We start from the raw sequence: 17,342 nt of genomic DNA on the forward strand, positions 1-17,342 counted from the left end.
CACACACAGACAGAGTGGCGTATGTGTCTCCTTTACCTAAGTGAAGAGTTCTGCCTTAAACACGGTAAAGGTAAAGCTCTTACATTCATTTGTATCACTTCACACATCTGATAATTTTGAAAACATTACTTGTATTCTGAAGTATTGAAACTAAACTAAACTGGAGTGGAGAAGGGCAAGGTTTCTGCCAATGAAATTATAATGTTTCGAATATGTCCACACACACAAAAAAAGAGATGAACACAGAGACATGGGCATAATAACTCTAAACAGAAATGGTAGGTCTTGCTGTTTGGCTACTGTGTGTTTCAGTAGTTATTAGGATTCAGCTTTTAGAGAGTCCAGTATTTGACTCCAAAACTTGGACTATATGATCTGAAAACCTGGAGCTGAGTCAGTTCCTGTTTGCGAATGCGTGTATGGTTTGCTCTATCCATTTATCCATGGCTCTAGGTCTGTTGTGTTTAAAGCAGAAATAATTAATTTATTAAAAGGTAGTTACAAATAAATGAGTCAAGGAGTCAGTTCCAACTCCAGTAGGTGTTGAGAGTTGATTCCAGAAAATCTGACATTCATCATTGCTTGTTAGTTTCAGGCCATGGAAAAATCTGATTTAATCCATAAATCCTAAAAGATTACAAGATTCCTGGTTTGATTTTGATTTGCTCTAATATATGCTTTTTATGTTACAGAAGTACAAACATGGAACATTTAATTAAAGAAAGAAATGGCCAAGATTATCAAGACTGTGTGCGTGAATCGTCCAGTTCTAGAATAATCATCAGGCTTCACTTGAATATATGCAGAGGACACAGAATTGAGGAGGATGACCACAGGAAATGGTGTTCGTATCACTGGTAGGACTTAGCTGTTTAAGCTTTATGGTGCTAATACATGATTACATTGCTAATAACAGACTAAAACATTCAGGTTTCAGGGAAAAAATAAATAAATATGAATGAGGAAAAAAATATGAATATGTTAATAAATACATTTTTTCATAATCACTAATTTACATCATACCTAAATCCAAAAGAAAATTCTAAACATTCAGCTCTTTTTTGTATTTTTTATATCTAAAATAAAAATATAAAGCTCCTAATCAGTGAGAGGACCCAGTCAGAAAGTAGCACAGCAATAAAATGGTCACAGTAAACACTAGAAAGATAATTAGAAAGTTCATATATTCATAGCTAATATGGAATGCACCAGTATTAAATCTTACTAATATTTTATTATTGTTAGTATTTAAAGGAACATTATGTAATATTTTTACATTAAAATGACAACTTCAAAATCTTTGGGTGAATACAGACTTTGAGGTTGCTACTGTGCTACACTGCAGAAAATGCACTATGTAACTTGGAGGAGGGTACAGTGCTATAAATATTTATGACCTTAGGGGAGACATAGGAGTAAAAATAACAAATCTTACCTAGTGTCCCTTTAACCTAGACTGACCTGTTACATATTAAGGCCTGAAGGAACTTGTAAAGCCATTCGTTCATTGTCTGTAAGCGCTTATCCACGGTGGGTCCAGAGCCTACCCGGAATCACTGGGCGCAAGGTGGGAACACACCCTGGAGGGGGCGCCAGTCCTTTGCAGTGTGACACACACTCACACCTACGGACACTTTTGAGTTGCCAGTCCACCTACCAACGTGTGTTTTTGGAACGTGGGAAGAACCGGAGCACCCGGAAGAAACCCACGAGAGAACACAGGGAGAACACACCAAACCCCTCACAGACAGTCACCCAGAGCAGGACCCACCGTTCCACCCACTTGTAAGAACAGTTGGGAAAAAAAAAAAAAAAATTATTTACAAGTTATTGCTAACTTGGATCCATTATTAGCAACACAGGATCCAGCAGTCAGGACATACGCCACAGACCAGCACTTGGCAAAGCAAGGGTGAAGGACCTGGAAAAGATTTTCAAATGTGATGACGTTTCTCACCAAGCACAGATCGGAATTGTCCAGACTGTGGTCCTTCCTGTGGCTTTATATGGATGTGAAAACTGGACAATGTACAAGCAGGACACAGTGAAAGGTAAAATATGAAGAGGATGGCCAACAACAAGATGGATGGATACAGTCAGAGAAATAATGTATTAGCCATTAAAATGCCTGAAGATCCAAAGAGAAGACAGGATATTCTGGAAAACATTATCCATTTGGTCGCCTGGAGTTGGAATTGACTGGACACACCCTGCAGCTGCATAGTGCAGTTCACTTTTACAACACTGTTATACCTTCCTCCAAAAGTAACATAGTGCAGTTTCTGCAGTGCTGAGCTAGGAGTAGCAATGACAGAGGCTCAGTTCTCCCTATTACAGGTCAGTGAAGCATCACAATGATTTTGAAGCTGTGATTTTAAGGTAGAAATACTACAGAGTGTTCCTTTAATTCACATTCTTCCAACCTCTATATTTTTTTATGGAAGTGTAAATAGAGTTAAACTGAGTCTGAGACAGTAAATAATTTAGTTAAATACAGTTTTATTAATGTTGATTGTATTAAAAATTCATAAGGAAAAAAAAGAAAAAGAAAATGAGATGTTTTTATTGTTGTGGAAAAGATGAGAGTAAAAATGGTAAACAAGGAGTTGAGCATTAAAACTTCTAACTCAAACATACATGTACAGAAGCAGTGTTTAATTTAAGACACTGCACAAAGAACCATTTGTGGCACCTTTTGCTTTTGAGGTGTGTACTCAGATTTTTCCTCTTTGAACCAACAGCAACTCCAAGGACGGTCTCTGTGCATGTAGCCAGTCCAGAGCGCCCCCTGCGGTCCCTCAGCCTGAACAGAAAACACACACTGAAGACTGTGGCAGGTTTTGCTCCTGCTTCTGTGAGAACAGGACAGTGAGTACTGCAGTGCAGAATGAGAGCACAACTCTGTCCCCTGTTCCAGAGCCCTGCGCTGAAGAACACCCCACTCCAACCCATGACAAGTTTGAGGATCTCAACGTCCGCTTGGAGCAAAGCTTCAGCTGCAGAGCTGCCAGAATAGCCTGCCTTTACACCTGTGTTTTTCTTCTCCTCTGCAGCCTGCTGTTTGTAGTTCTGGCTGCTTTTGTGTACAAACAGGGTATTCCAAGGTCCTGGCTTTTTCACAGTTGCTTTGGTCAAACTTCAAACCTGTGGTGTGACACTACATGCAAACCCCCAGTCTAAATAAGGCAAGGATATGCTGTAGAGTTGGTTTTGCCAACAGTCAGACCTGACCTTGTTAATAAAAGGTTTCTAAAAATATGAATTTATCTTTTTTATTTCATCCAAAAGTTTTGACTAATTTTCTCTGCAATAATTAATTGTAATGCCAACCTCTCTGTGAACCCTCTCCAATCGCAAACAATATCACCAGCAACAGGAGGCTGGGGCGACCATGCTCTTCCTTCAACACCCGAGGCTTATCACTGCTTCTTTTCCAACACTCATTCAAATTGCCCACATCTGTCACATCAGCTGATAGAAGCCTGTTCTCACTATCCCCCATGGCAGTGATGGGGCCATCCTACCGCCCCCTTTCTGTAATTTGGTTTAAACATTGCCACAAACATTGGTCTAAATGTTGTGAAGTGGCTTATTAATATACTTATACTTTGAATTTTTCTTTATTTTTATTTAAATTAATCTAGATCTTCTGCTAAATAAATGAAATTCATTTTCCTTCAGAGATAGCGTTTTCTCTGACAATCCCAAATGAATTCAAGGAAGCTTTGGTTATTTACTGATGAAAACTACAGACTGACACTAGATGGCGGTAGCGGTAACGGTAACAGCGCCACCACCTCCCCGGCGTCTCGCTGCAGTCTGGCAGAGTCAGCGGAGGAAAAAACCGAGCAGGAGAGAAGGGGGGAGGAAAAAGAAATAGCCACAGACACAACAACACCAGAGGGAGGACTCCGGATTAATCACGACTATTGGTAGCAAAACAGAGTTCAGGTGAAAGAGAAGAACAGCCGGATTGAGAAGGGAGCAGTTCAAGATGATAACACCGTATTTCCTGGAAAATTTCTGGGTAAGGTTGTTGTTTATTTTTTCCTCTCGGTGTATGAGGGTACTGTGTTTAACCGGCTTCAATTCACGTCCCTTCCGTTCAATAAACACAGCCTGCTTGTTTTTATTTGAAGACCGGTATGTGTGTTAGTTTCTCGGTGTGTGTTATAGAAAGCTCGCCGGTTAAAATCGACTGAGGGGAAAGGCGGTTTAATTAAACGGTTGCCCCGTTCCTCTGTTACCAGTGTCGGCGAATATGTTCTCCTCCACTCCGGGGACTGGGCCTCGGAGAAATCTAACGGCTGCGGCCTAAACGGCGAACTAGTGCACTACATAGTGTGTCTGAAATAGTACCTCATTATTAGATAAGTGCCTTCCATAGTACAGTTTGCATAGTACTGTAGGATGTGGTTTTGGATTTAGCCCCACGACCAACACCAGGAGACATTTGCCCCCGCCTTTGCGCGATGTGATTGGCCGTGAGCAACGTCCCTGGAATGTTGATGATCCAGTTCTGGAGGCTAATTGGATGTTGGCGCTATCAATCACCAGTGAATTTTTTTCCCCGTCATTTTCTTATGTTTAAGTTCGAGTGAGAGACCAGACTTTCTCAGAGCCTTAATTGTAGTTGAGTTGTGAGCTGTAACTTCTCTGTGCTTTCGTTTACATGTACACACTATAATTTTACCTCATTCTTCGGGTTCTGGTTTACACAGCAGACCTCTGTCAGACCTGTGTTGGTCTGAAATCTCTTACGACAATTTTCTGTCAGATATTCATAGTATTTCAGCAAAGAAAAAAAACCCACAGCAGCAGCTAATGTTCAATTGTTAATAGCATTAATGTTGTTAATTTAGGGGTTTGGGGTTATTTAGAAATATTAATTTAAACTCAACCCAGCCGCTGCAGGTGATTCAGACCTCTGGATTTCTGTAGACTAATTTCAGGTTTTGATTGAAACCAATGTAACAAGGTCACTCATTTCATGTAGTAAAATGAACAGTGAACCTTCATTTAATGTAAAAATGTCACAAACCATTGTAATACAATATCTTTGGCATTAAACAACAAATTAATTTCTGTTCCATATGATAACTCTCTGTGAAGAAGCACTCCCTTAGAGGCATTAAAGACACTCTCCAGTTAAAATCTAGTTTTTATCCATGTAAACATGTCCATATAAGCTAGAAAATGTGTTCATGGATAAAATAAGCAGTCAGTATCATTGAAGAGTATTTTTCTTTTAAACTTCAGCATTCAAAAGTCAGTGTAAAATAGGCGAATTCAGACAGACATGGTTTTTTATGTCAAAAAAATAAGAAACCAGTCCTGTCAATTGGTGGTGCAGGGCTTTTAAGCTGTTGAAGAAAACTTGCATATTCACAGATCAACATACTAAATGAAGGTGAAGGTGTAAACCGATTTTCAGTGTAAGTCGTAACATATGTACATACTGTACGTAAATAACATACTGTAAGCACTTATCCTACAATGCAACTGGGGTGACGCCGTCCTCCTCGGTCCCGAGCCGCGTAACCATGGATTCTTTAGCCGTGAACACCAAACACGAAGTTTGCGTTACGACGTTAACGACGCAAAACCACTTAAGTTGAAACAAGGCTTTATACAGTAAATGGGAGATGTGTCGTAACCACGAAACATCGTAACTCGGGACTGACGACCTCCTGTAGTTACAACAAAGACAACAAGGCGTTAGGAGATATATATTTTTTCTCCTCATTGTCTTATTTTATGAACAGAGATTAATTTTGACCAGAAGGGTACTTTAAACTCCTTACACGTGGTTCCTGTGAATAGTGTGGACATAGATTTTCAACAGTTGTGCATTTCAGAACAAACCCCTGTGAATGATATTGTTTCAGTCTTAACACTTTAGATATACTAAAAAATAAACAGTTTTCCCGTTTGAGGCCTCCACCCTTACAAAATACTCCATTATTTCCCCTTTCAGTCATCCAGAGAAAGGATTTCGTAAGCACACTTTTTTGCCAGAAGACGATAGTGTCTTGCTTGAAAAGTGTAGCATTGCCTTGTTGTCTTGGAATTTCAATTTCAGCTGTGACCATTTCCTTTTGACTTCTCATTGGAAGTGTTTGCTGATGACAGTATTGTAATTCAGGGTTATGTGCCACTAGTGGCAATGTGAATCCATGGTGACATTTTATTTCAGAGCAAAGTGAAAAAGGTTAAACATAGATGCGTGTATACATGTGTGCTGTGGCTTGTGGTCATGGTTCCGTCTGTAAATGCAGCAGATGTTGGATATGTGTTTGAGGAAGTTAAACTAGCATTAGTCTTGCACAAGGTTTCATAGAAGTAAAACAGTAGGCAGCTAAACTTAATCAGTCTGTTACCAATTGCTTGAATTGGATGGTTTTGAATTTTGCTTCATCACTTTAGAGAAAGTAATTCAGCTCTTTCATAGCCCAGTTTCATAGCCCATTACACTTCTCTAGCACACACTTGGCATATAGCAAGGTCACTTTAGGTTAATGTATTGGTATAATGTATTTTGTCTATTATTGGCCCAGTGTTTCTTCAGAAATTAAAGGTGTCAGTGGAGAGATTTTGACAAAGGTGCACACCCACATTCATAGCTATGCAACTGATGTGCTTTTTAATGCATATCAAGTAACTTTTTCATTAGTATCTCATCTTTGTTATCATTTTTTAAGCCTGGTAAGAAATGTAAGCATAGGGTTCAAAGGGTTTAACCTGCAGTGCTTGACTGAACATGGCCATTGGTGTTTCCACTTGTTAAACTGAGCTGTGATTGCCTCAGAGTTTGGCATGGTTTTCACTAATATATGGGTCCAATGAACCACTGAATAACAGTCAAGATAGCAAGAGACAATGAGATGGGGAAAGCTAAATATGTGAGGTTTAGAGAGCATGGTGTAATGGTTCTCAATCAGCTCTTTGTGCGGGAGGGCTCAGCAGGACAGCAACGGCTATGATCAGCTGTGTGCTTGTGATGCAGGACACACACATGAATACACACCCGCTCAGTCTTTTCCAGAGCTGTGCAGCTTTCGCACTTTTACTTTCTTTCACTCACTCTTTAACACATTTTATAATCTGTGTCCTTCACACGCCGGCAGTACCGATTTTTCAGGGGGCAGCGTATGGGAGGTTTGAGGCTCAGGTGTTGAACCACTCATTTAAGATTTTAATCTGCCCCTTGAGTTTAGTGTTCTAATGGGTACGATCTTTAAATCATATGGAGTAAATCTGTAGCAAATTTATTTCCCATGCCACAAATGTCAGTGATGCAGAGCACCACTCTTACCAAGGATCAAAATGTCCATGAGTACTAGTAGGTCCCATTGTGCAGAAGATATCCTACACACCAGGGCACACCCTAGCACCGTGAGTGGATATCTGCAAGTGTGTTTATCTCATGGGAACTGAAGTTGCTTGGTCAGCACGTTGGTGCACTCACTGTACCGTCACAATAGATGTGTGTGTGCGTGCATGTGCGTGTGTGCTTAAATGTATTATGTTATGGTTTCCCTTGTCTCTAGGGTTTTAGCAGATTACCCCTAATAGCTATATATTTTTCTAACTTCTGTGACTTCTGGGAACAGCCTTGTCTGTATTTTCTGGGGCCTGCAGATTTGCAGTAAATCTGGAACCGAAAAGTTGCTATTGTTGACAATGGAAAAAGCTTATCAGTCAAATCTACCAAGTATTTACCTTCCACAGGCCAGCCATGACGTAATTTGACAATTTCCATTTACAGCTTGACTAGTTCATTTGTGTTTTCCTCTCTAGCTCAGGCTCTAATACATTTATGACACTGCAGAAATGAATGAGAGTGCCTCTAAAATGAGTGCTACCTTGTACTTACCACAACAAAAGAATGTGTTAAGGAAACCTTATTTCCTTGTTCCCCACAAACAAAAACATTGCATGACAGCAGCTCACACCGCAAGACATTTCCTGCTATCTTGAAGCCTGTAATCTAGTGACTCTTTGCCCTTTACAAGTGTCTCATATTCTCCCATTGTCACTGGTTGTTTTACACATCTGTGAACAGAAAAATTACAATAGTGAACACAAAGTACTATGTACTATGGAGAAAAAAAGGCTCCTGTATGTGTATCTGATCTAATGAAATGTGGTGACTATAAGCTTCATTCATTTTCTGAAACCAAATTATCATGTTCAGGGTGATGCTGGATTATGAATCTTTGAGTGAAAGTCAGAAAAAAAAAGATGGGACACCATTCCATTACAGGGCATCAGTCATTCACACTTATAGGTGCTTTTTGTACAGAAAGTCCACCTAACCAGGATGTGATTTTGGATTGTAGAAGAAAATTTTCACCTTCGCCTCGTTTTTCAATTTCAGTTTTTTCTTTTTTTAATTGTTGATTATATTAATGTTACTTCATTTTTTGTTGGGCAGTTGTAAGTTTTGCTTAAGCTTCAGAGATGTACAATGCTACCTACCCGACAGTTCTCAGAACTGGACTGGACACTGGAATTTTGACAGGTCTGTGTGCCGTGTTAAGCCAGGTCTCATTAATTTATCCATTTATTTAGGTCTGTAACCACTAGGCAAGGGCGGTATCTACATTTTTCATACCTTCATACCATCTCAAAATATTATTGCGGATAAGCGGTTACAGATAATAAATGAATGAATGAATATACGGTATTTCCGTGGGGAGGTGGTGCTCTGTCAGGCTGCGTTGTCTGTGAACACAAAGTCGAGTGAACTTAGCTAAACACAGCCTGACAGTGCACACTGACACATGTGTTGACAATAACACACTGTTTCTGAGGGAGAGCAAATTTCAGTGATGTGTGCTGAAGGAACAGAAAATTTAAAAATAAGCAAAATAAGACAGTTCTGTTTAGATGCATAGCTGGTGCTAACAAGCACTTGTGGTTTAGCACACCACAGCAGGTTTTTCAGCAAATTAAGGCTCAAAACACACATTTTTATAAAATAAAAGCCATATACCTGTGAATGAAGGATTTTCTGAGAATTTTGTCTGTTTACCACTTTTTTCCTCACTCTTTTAATCCAAAACACAACGCTAAACTTACAACTGCAGTGGGCAACGGGGCTTGTGTTTTTCTCCACCCGTTTTCAGACCGTTACATCAGCAGTCAGTGAGCTCCCACAGCGCCCCCTCCTCCCAGTGACACTCTAAATGCACATGAAAATTTTAGCGAACTTTCAAAGACACAGAACAGAAATTTGACACAACACACATGTCATAAATACTGCCCTCATCTTGAGATTCTGTCCACATATTTAAATAACAGAGGTTTATGGTATTATCGTTATAACATCCAACCCTAGTAACCACTTCATCACTGGCTGTGCGAAAAGAAAAAAAAAAAGTCAATAGGTGTGACTGTGTGATGGACTGGTGCCCTGTCCCGGATGTGGTCCTGCCTTGCACCCAACCATAATCTTGTAAAGGGCACCAGTCCATCACACACTCACACCTATGGACTTTTTTTTGCACAGCCAGTCCACCTAAAAACATGTATTTGGACTGTGAGAGAAAACCCACACAGATACAGCGCCCTCCATAATTATTGGCACCCCTATTTAAAATGTGTTAAAAAAAATTTTAACCTTCAACTCAAGTGGAAAAAAATATTAAAGAAAAAAACCTGACTAAGAAATAATTATTTCCCATAAAAAGACCTGTTCCACAATTATTGGCACCCTTAACAATTTCTTGGAAATAAATGTATTGAAATATTTATGTAATTTCTGCTGTAGTGTATAAAGTGAGTCAAAGTATCTAGTAACCTTTAATTAGTAATTCATCACGTCCTGTTTCCCTGTGGTATAAATATGGTGTTACACAGAGGCCTATTTCTCTTACTCACTCTTAAACATGGGAAAGACAAGAGAACACACTATTCAAGTAAGGTAGATTTGTGTCGACCTTCATAACTCAGGCAATGGCTACAAGAAAATATCCACTCACCTGCAGATGCCCTTAGCTACAGTCTGAGCAGTCATCAAAAAGTTCAATACATCTGGAACTGTGACACACAAGCCTGGAAGAGGACGCAAGTGTATCTTGCACCACGTTCTCCAAAGCTCACTGTAAGATTATTGAATCAAATGGTAGCATCTTGGGATTACGAGGTCCCCCAGACAACCATCAGGTGCTATCTACATGCCAACAACCTGTTTGGGAGTTTGCCAAGCGGTACTGGGATATTAACTGGGACTGTGTGCTTTGGTCAGATGTGACCAAGATAGAGCTTTTTGCAGCAAACACTCTAAGTGGGTCTGGTGTAACACCAAGGATGAGTACACAGAAAAACACCTCATGCCCACTGTTAAGTATGGGGGAGGATCGGTGATGCTGTGGGCCTGTTTCTACTCCAAAGGACTTGGGAAACTTTCTAAGGACACATGGGATCATGAACTCTTTGAAATATAAGGACATTTTGAATCAGAATCTGGTGGCCTCTGCCCACAAGCTGAAGATGGGTTGTCACTGGGTCTTTCAGCAAGATAATGACCCTAAACATGTGACGAAATCTACTCAAAGTGGTTCACAAGGCACAAAATCAAGCTCCTCTCATGGCCATCTCAGTCCCCAGACCTCAACCCAATGGAAAACCTGGGGGGTGAGCTGAAGAGGAGCGTCCATAGGAGAAGACCAAGGACTCTGGACGATTTAGAGAGGTTGTGCAAAGAGGAATGGTCGAAGATCTCTCTTGTGAAGGGTTATAGAAGATTAAGTGCCGTCTTGTTGGCAAAAGGAGGTTGTACAAAGTACTAACATCAGGGGTGCCAATAATTGTGGCACACATGAAGCCAAAGAACACTTCTTAACCAGAGGTGCCAATATTTATGGAGGGCACTGTAAGAGAAAAGAGAGCATGTGGATATCGGGTGTGCACTGCCGGGCTGGGCTGAGCCTTATATTTGTGAACACAATTTTGAGTGAAGGGCTTTCTGAGTGTTTGTGCTGTGCAGTGCTAAGCCTTATTTTGTCAGCTAATGGGCACTTGTGGATTAGCACACCACAGCGGATGATTTTCCAATGAACTAAGGCTCAAAACACACATTTAGAAGATAAAGCATCTTACCTGTGAGCACAAAGTCGAGTGAAGGGTTTTCAGCTTCCTTCCTCTCTCTTTTAACCCAAACATGGTTGTTAAACTCAGCATTGTGGTAGGCTACTGGGCTTGTGTTTTTCTCCATAGGGGTGTGACATCACTAGTCAGTGAGCTCCCATGGCGACCTCGCTCTGTGGTGGATGGGACTTTATGTGCACATGAATTGAATCTTTGGCATTGTACTTAATTTAGTCAGACACAGAACAGAAATTTGACATACACACCAACCTCACTTTGAGACCATCCACATTTTTAAATACAGTGGTATACAATGTTACTGTTATACCGCCCAACCCTACTCTATATATTAAAAGATGCAGACGTAAAGTGTGGCCTCTTACAAGTTTTAATTGCAGCCCTCTTTCATTGTTGTGTTCAAAGGCAGTGCATCTGCCTGGCAGATGCCTTCAACAGAAAGGCTTCCTTTAAAAGGGGGCTTGAGTTCAGAAGGTCATTTGAAGAGTTCATGATTTCCTGTGAATAGAGTTTAGCTGAACTTTGAGCCTGTCAGTGTGTGCGTTTTCCCTCCTGTTTGCCTTACATTTCATTGTTGATTTTACAAGAGGAGTTGAAGTGTGAAATTGAAGGTCAGTCATTTAACATTATAAAAAATTGATTGGACCTGATTTTGGTTCCCCAGGTTTAAAAGAACATGTCAATTGTTTTAACGTCTTGGTCGGTTATTTCATTCAAAGACCTAGATATGTCTGGCTATAGCAATGAATGAATAGACACTCAATTGAATTAGAAACTATTTGCAATAAAATCTATTGAAAAATTGTGCCAGGACATATTTAGGGATACATTTTTATTAAAAAATAAATCATTTATAAAAGATTTAAAAATTTGAGACTGGGGACACTACCATCTAAAGCCAGGTGTACACTGTGATTTTAGCCCGATTTTAAGCCTGATATGCTCAAAGCCAACTGGATCTCAGGATCGGCCCAAATTTTGGCTCGAACAGCATACATTTAATGTACAGTGTGAGAAGGGTAGCAACCTCCGATTAACTGCCCAGATGAGTTCAGATTGACCAGTCAGGCAATCGGATGGATGTCAGAAATTTTGGTTGCTTGTCTCACAGTGTGAATAATCTTGCGAGCCGATTTCTCAACGTCACAACCTGTTTTCCCAAACGTCTTTTCAGATCTATGTCAGTGGGTGTCAACAAACAAGTATTTGGAGGCTAGGCTAGTGGAGGTTTGGCAGCAGCATTCTTTCTTATGTGATCTGTCATCAACCTCCTCCATGACAGGCATGCACGTGAAAAATTATGGCAGGAAATAGCCGGGGCTCTTAAATTTAAGTTTAGCTGTTTTTCACTGTGCTTTGCTGATGCTATCAACACCACGCTCAGTATCTTTAAGCATATCTCTCTCTCGCGCTCTCTCTCTCTCACTGTGTGCTTCAGCTTGATACACAGCACGCCATGCTGAAAAGAGTGTATGCAGACAGAACTGTTCCCAAGCTGCAACGTGCAGTGGAAGCACCTACATCGTGTTAAATAGTCAGTTCATACAGTTTAATAATGTAAATCACAGGCATTATCCGTACACAATAAATTTCAAACCTGCAGTGTGAGATGTCACCAATGCACATGACTTTAAAAATCGCACAGTGTACGCCTGGCTTAAGAGTTGGTCCAGTCATTGGGTGATCATATATTCGACCCACAGTGATGACACCAATCAGGTAAAACTGATGACACACACAGCAGGTAAAAGCAGGAAATAAAGCGAAAAACAGCAGTTTTTTTTGTTCTGCTGTTCACATTGTTTATATAATGTGACCTATATCTGTCATCAGTCTGAACAGATTACGCTCCTAAATTGACCTGTATGTGCTAAAGGACAGTGCTTCATGTGATGACCAGAAAGAAATGTCAGTTTGTTTCATACAAAGCACTTTTGTTTTGGAAAGCAGGCACAGAACCAGACTGGTGTTTTACTGTGCTGCACTGTATCCCAAAAAACCCTAGTTTAATATTTCCATTGTCCACATTTAAGCAGCTTCATACCCATATTAATATTATAAAACTGATATGGCACTGTTTAGAAAGAATGTTTCATTTATTAAAATACTTAATACAAATTTCCACACATGAAATTAAAACCAAAAATCCGGAGATCATTCTCAACGGCTGGAGTGACATCACAAATGTCACGTCAATTCTGATCTGGTCGTTCAGACAGAGTCGTATTGCTACATATCGGATATGGATCAGATCTCAGTACCACATATGAAAGTGGCCCAAATCTGATTTTAAAAAAGTCAAGACACGAAAACTTTATTTATATAGCACATTTAAAAGACAACAAGTGTCAGCCAAAGTGTTGTACAGTAAGACAACCAACGGACAACCAATAAAGGCGTAAATAACATCAGATTCACTGCCATTGTGCTGTTCACATAGCCACACAAACAACACATCCATGCCACATATGAAAAAGCAAATCTGATTTACTGTGTGAACATAGCCTTAGAGCAGGATTGGCTTCGTTCTCTCAGGGTGGGTAGGTAAAATCTGAAATGTTCCCTATGCTAGTAGTTGATGATTTCCTCTTCATCACCTTTTACATGTGTCAACAGTTTTTGTAGTATCTGATTCTGTTGTCGGTTTATTATTTCATATAGTGGTTTGCACTGCTGCAGATTTGGTTTGACATTTTTAAGACGACTCTCATACGTTGTCTGATGTGATCTGCCTAGGTCAGCATTCATATTATTAGGTCACAAATCTTTCAAAACCTCTGATTAAATGGTTGCATAAGTAAGTGTGAGGAAATCATAGAAGAGCTCTTGCAAAGCTGACAGAACAAATGGAATCTGCATCCTGTTCTGTGCTTGTCTTGTAACTCTTTGTTATGTTAGTCTAGTTATCTAAAGAATCTTGGCTGACGTCTCTGCTGTTCCACAAAAGTGCGAGAACAGTATTATGTTGACTGCTGCAGTGAACTAGCCAGCATTAGGCAGGGCTCCACACTAAAATGTCATGTCTGCCATGGCTTGGCTGATTTTTTTTTTTTACTTTTTTGACATTATGGGAGCAATTAATTGATTTTTTAAAATTAATATTATTGTTTGTAGTTTCGCCATCTTTTTCTTAGTCAAAATGTTATTGCAACATATTATGGCCATTAGTGTACACTGCTACAGGTTAGCTTTATGTTTGCTCTTGCTTCTTCAGTGTAGATAAGCTACACCCTGTTTTCCCTTTCCATAGTATTGACTTGTACATATGTACCCACACCCATATAACAAAAGGTAATGGATAAACAAATGACGTCTTGGCTTCTGCTTTCCCATCCACGTGATACTATTGGACTTCAGCATGATCTCAGACAGAATGTAAATACTCTGTTACATGTTGTGTGATATTTACTATAAGGCAAGAGCCCATTTGGGTATTTTAAACTGAATTCTGTGCACTAAACTAAGCAGATGACCGGGCAAATAGTTAACACCTTTCCATTTTGGCTGTTACCACTGTGCTGTACAGTACATTTTAACAAAGCCACCACTTTTAACTGTAGATATGAGAAAAAACTGTCGGATGGAATTCTGACTGAGACACTCTCTCTCTCTCTCTCTCTCTCTCTCTCTCTCTCTCACTCTCTCTCACTCACACACACACACACGTGTCTTGGCCTCCCTCCTTTGGTTTTTTTTTTTTTGCTAGACTTGGACATTCTCGTCACTGGAGAGTTGAGAATACCACACACAAACATAGCAATCTGCAGCACACCATTATTAGATCGACTGACCATTTCCCATGCTCAGACTGTTCAGAGCAAACCACTATTTGTTCCCTGTTTCGTTCCTAATACAGGAAAAGAAGAAAGAACATTTTCTTTTTTTAATGCTGGGGTTTCTTAGTGATAAACCCTATACCCACACACACACATCCTAATAAGAATCCTGTAAACATCGGTAATATGCTAAAAAAAAAAAATTCTGATATAACAGTTGAATAGTTGAATAGACTCATTCATTATCATGAGTCTAGACAGAGTTGGCTGAGATTTCAAATCAAATGTTTGTCAGTTGACATCTGTATGGAGAGAAAAAAAAGGCTCAAAAATATTTTGAACTTGACATGATATTCACAGATGCACTGGGGGCAGGGGTGTGGCGGTGGTGGACAACAGGGCAACAACATTGTAACTTTATTTACTCTTTATATATAAATGAACAAATGAACAAATGAACAAAGCAGTTAAAGTGCAATAACAGTTACAATAAGATACGTGCTAGGAAACAACACAATGAGCAGTAACACCTCTAGTGTTCCTCAACAACAAATGTGCAAGTTAACGACATAGTACAAGAGCCACTCTTTTGTCCTTGCTCTGTGCTTTTCAGTCACTACATGTACTACAGTCACTACTTATGGCACAGTCTGCAAGTGACGTAAAATAAATACATGATTATTCTTCAGGACGTGTTTTTGTGACTGAAAACTGAGGAATAACACATTAAATGAGCCACAGAAAGTACTCTGGATCTTATCAATGAGTGTTTTCTACAATGGATTGATTAATCACGGATCCCTCACACTGGAGAGTGATGACGGTGCTAATTTTAGAAACAATAGGATCTACTCATGTGTTGAGGTATTCTTGAGTTATTAAGCTGAGAAAGATGACAAGGTGGCACCGGGGGGCCATTGGGTTAAACAAAAATGAATGATACACTCACCATGTTCTGTGTGATATAGCCAACCTGAATATTTTGGGTCCAGAGACCACTCTGGGCTCCACCCACTACCTCAATGTTTATAGGACTATGGCTGTGGCTGTGGAGGTAGCGGGGGTGATGGAGGAGGAGGTGGCACAGATGGTGAAGTGGGCTGACTTCTTTGAACAAAGTACCCTGATATATTTTTTATTGCTTTTTCCCATCCATTGCTGTTCACTATAGAAAACGATGTGCAATTATCAAACATAGCAGAAAGCCACGCGCACACACATCAGAAGCATTGTAAGAAACTGAACAAATTGCACGAAACAAACTGTGGGGGTGGGGGGAATGGACGACGTTGTCACGGCTGTAAGGTACTGCGGGAAACCTTGCAATCTGGAATTTGATTGACCAATAGGAAAGCCAGAACAGAATACTGACTCAGGACCTGTAGAGTACTGGGTTGTTGCTTTGTTGATGTCCTGGCCAATTTTATTTAAGGTGGAATGGAAAATCTGAATTGACCTTTAACACAAAACTTCCATGACAGGTGCAATTTTCAGAAACGGGCATGACCTTGTTGACTTAAGCAGCTTAAAAATAATAAGAAGGCAACTAAGCATATGTTTATGAAAAAAATGTAATATAAAGAAGATCTATGTGCTTTGGATATTAACAGATTTTACTGAGGTTTGCATCTTGAGGTTTGAGACCCTACTAAGTATGTACTTGTCTTTCATGCAGTGGGTTTGTAGAGGAAACACATGACCAAAACTGTCCAATCACAGAACAGAGATTATATCGTGGCATTGTGCTGGTGTGTGAGGTGCAGACGCCCAAACTGGTTTCCTGAGTTTGTTGTTATTTTCCCTTTGTATTTTCTAATATCACTGCATTCTTTGGTCCAGATCAGGGCCTTTCCTCTTCCTGACTCTCTCTCTCTCTCACACACACACACACACATGGTCAAAACTTCAAATATTCTAATAACTAGATTTAAATAACAGGATGTAAACAAACACATTGCATTGTGCATGTGAGAGCTTGAATAATTATTAGTGGCTCCAGGGCATATTATTTCATTTCATTTATTTCAAGTTTTTAATAAATAGATCATACCACATATCTGTGCACAACTGAACATTTGTGTCCACACTGGGTGCACCTTAAACTCACTAATGATTACTTTTTGTCAGGGCATAGGCAACATCTTTTCGTTTTGAGTGTACATTAGTCCGTTAGCTAATGTGAGCTAAGTTAAATCTTAAGGGTGTAGATAAATTATATTTTAAATAAATTCAAGAATTAATTCAGTATTATTTTGGAAATCATTCACTTTCTCACTAAACATTCACTAAATTAAGTTCTAAAGTACTAAGATCTTCAGTATAAAAGTACTACTGCTAAAGTAATACTGAGTACTGTCCCCCAAGACGGTGTAGAAATTCTCTAATGTCAACCTTCTGCAGTTTCCCTTGTGTTTCTCATCACTATTTTCACAGTAAGACTATTGTTCAGTGCTG

At 39.7% G+C, this 17,342-nt stretch overlaps 1 protein-coding gene and 1 long non-coding RNA gene across 7 annotated transcripts in view; both read left to right on the plus strand.

Annotated features, from left to right (window-relative positions):
* Nucleotides 1-3,223, plus strand: LOC136679959 (uncharacterized). Its single transcript, XR_010796696.1, has 3 exons — nucleotides 1-70; nucleotides 693-857; nucleotides 2,742-3,223. It is a non-coding gene; the product is annotated as an uncharacterized lncRNA (long non-coding RNA).
* A 606-nt stretch (nucleotides 3,224-3,829) lies between these two features.
* The window catches only part of fcho2 (FCH and mu domain containing endocytic adaptor 2), a 58,285-nt gene continuing 44,772 nt past the window's right edge, over nucleotides 3,830-17,342 (plus strand). For all 6 annotated transcript variants that reach the window (XM_066658507.1, XM_066658505.1, XM_066658508.1 and 3 more), the window contains exon 1: nucleotides 3,830-4,027. In XM_066658507.1, coding sequence (XP_066514604.1) covers nucleotides 3,995-4,027 — 33 coding nt within the window. In that variant the 5' untranslated portion in view covers nucleotides 3,830-3,994. The remainder of the gene's footprint in view (nucleotides 4,028-17,342) is intronic.

This window comes from Hoplias malabaricus, chromosome 2 (genome assembly GCF_029633855.1).
Source record: "Hoplias malabaricus isolate fHopMal1 chromosome 2, fHopMal1.hap1, whole genome shotgun sequence".
Taxonomy (NCBI): domain Eukaryota; kingdom Metazoa; phylum Chordata; class Actinopteri; order Characiformes; family Erythrinidae; genus Hoplias; species Hoplias malabaricus.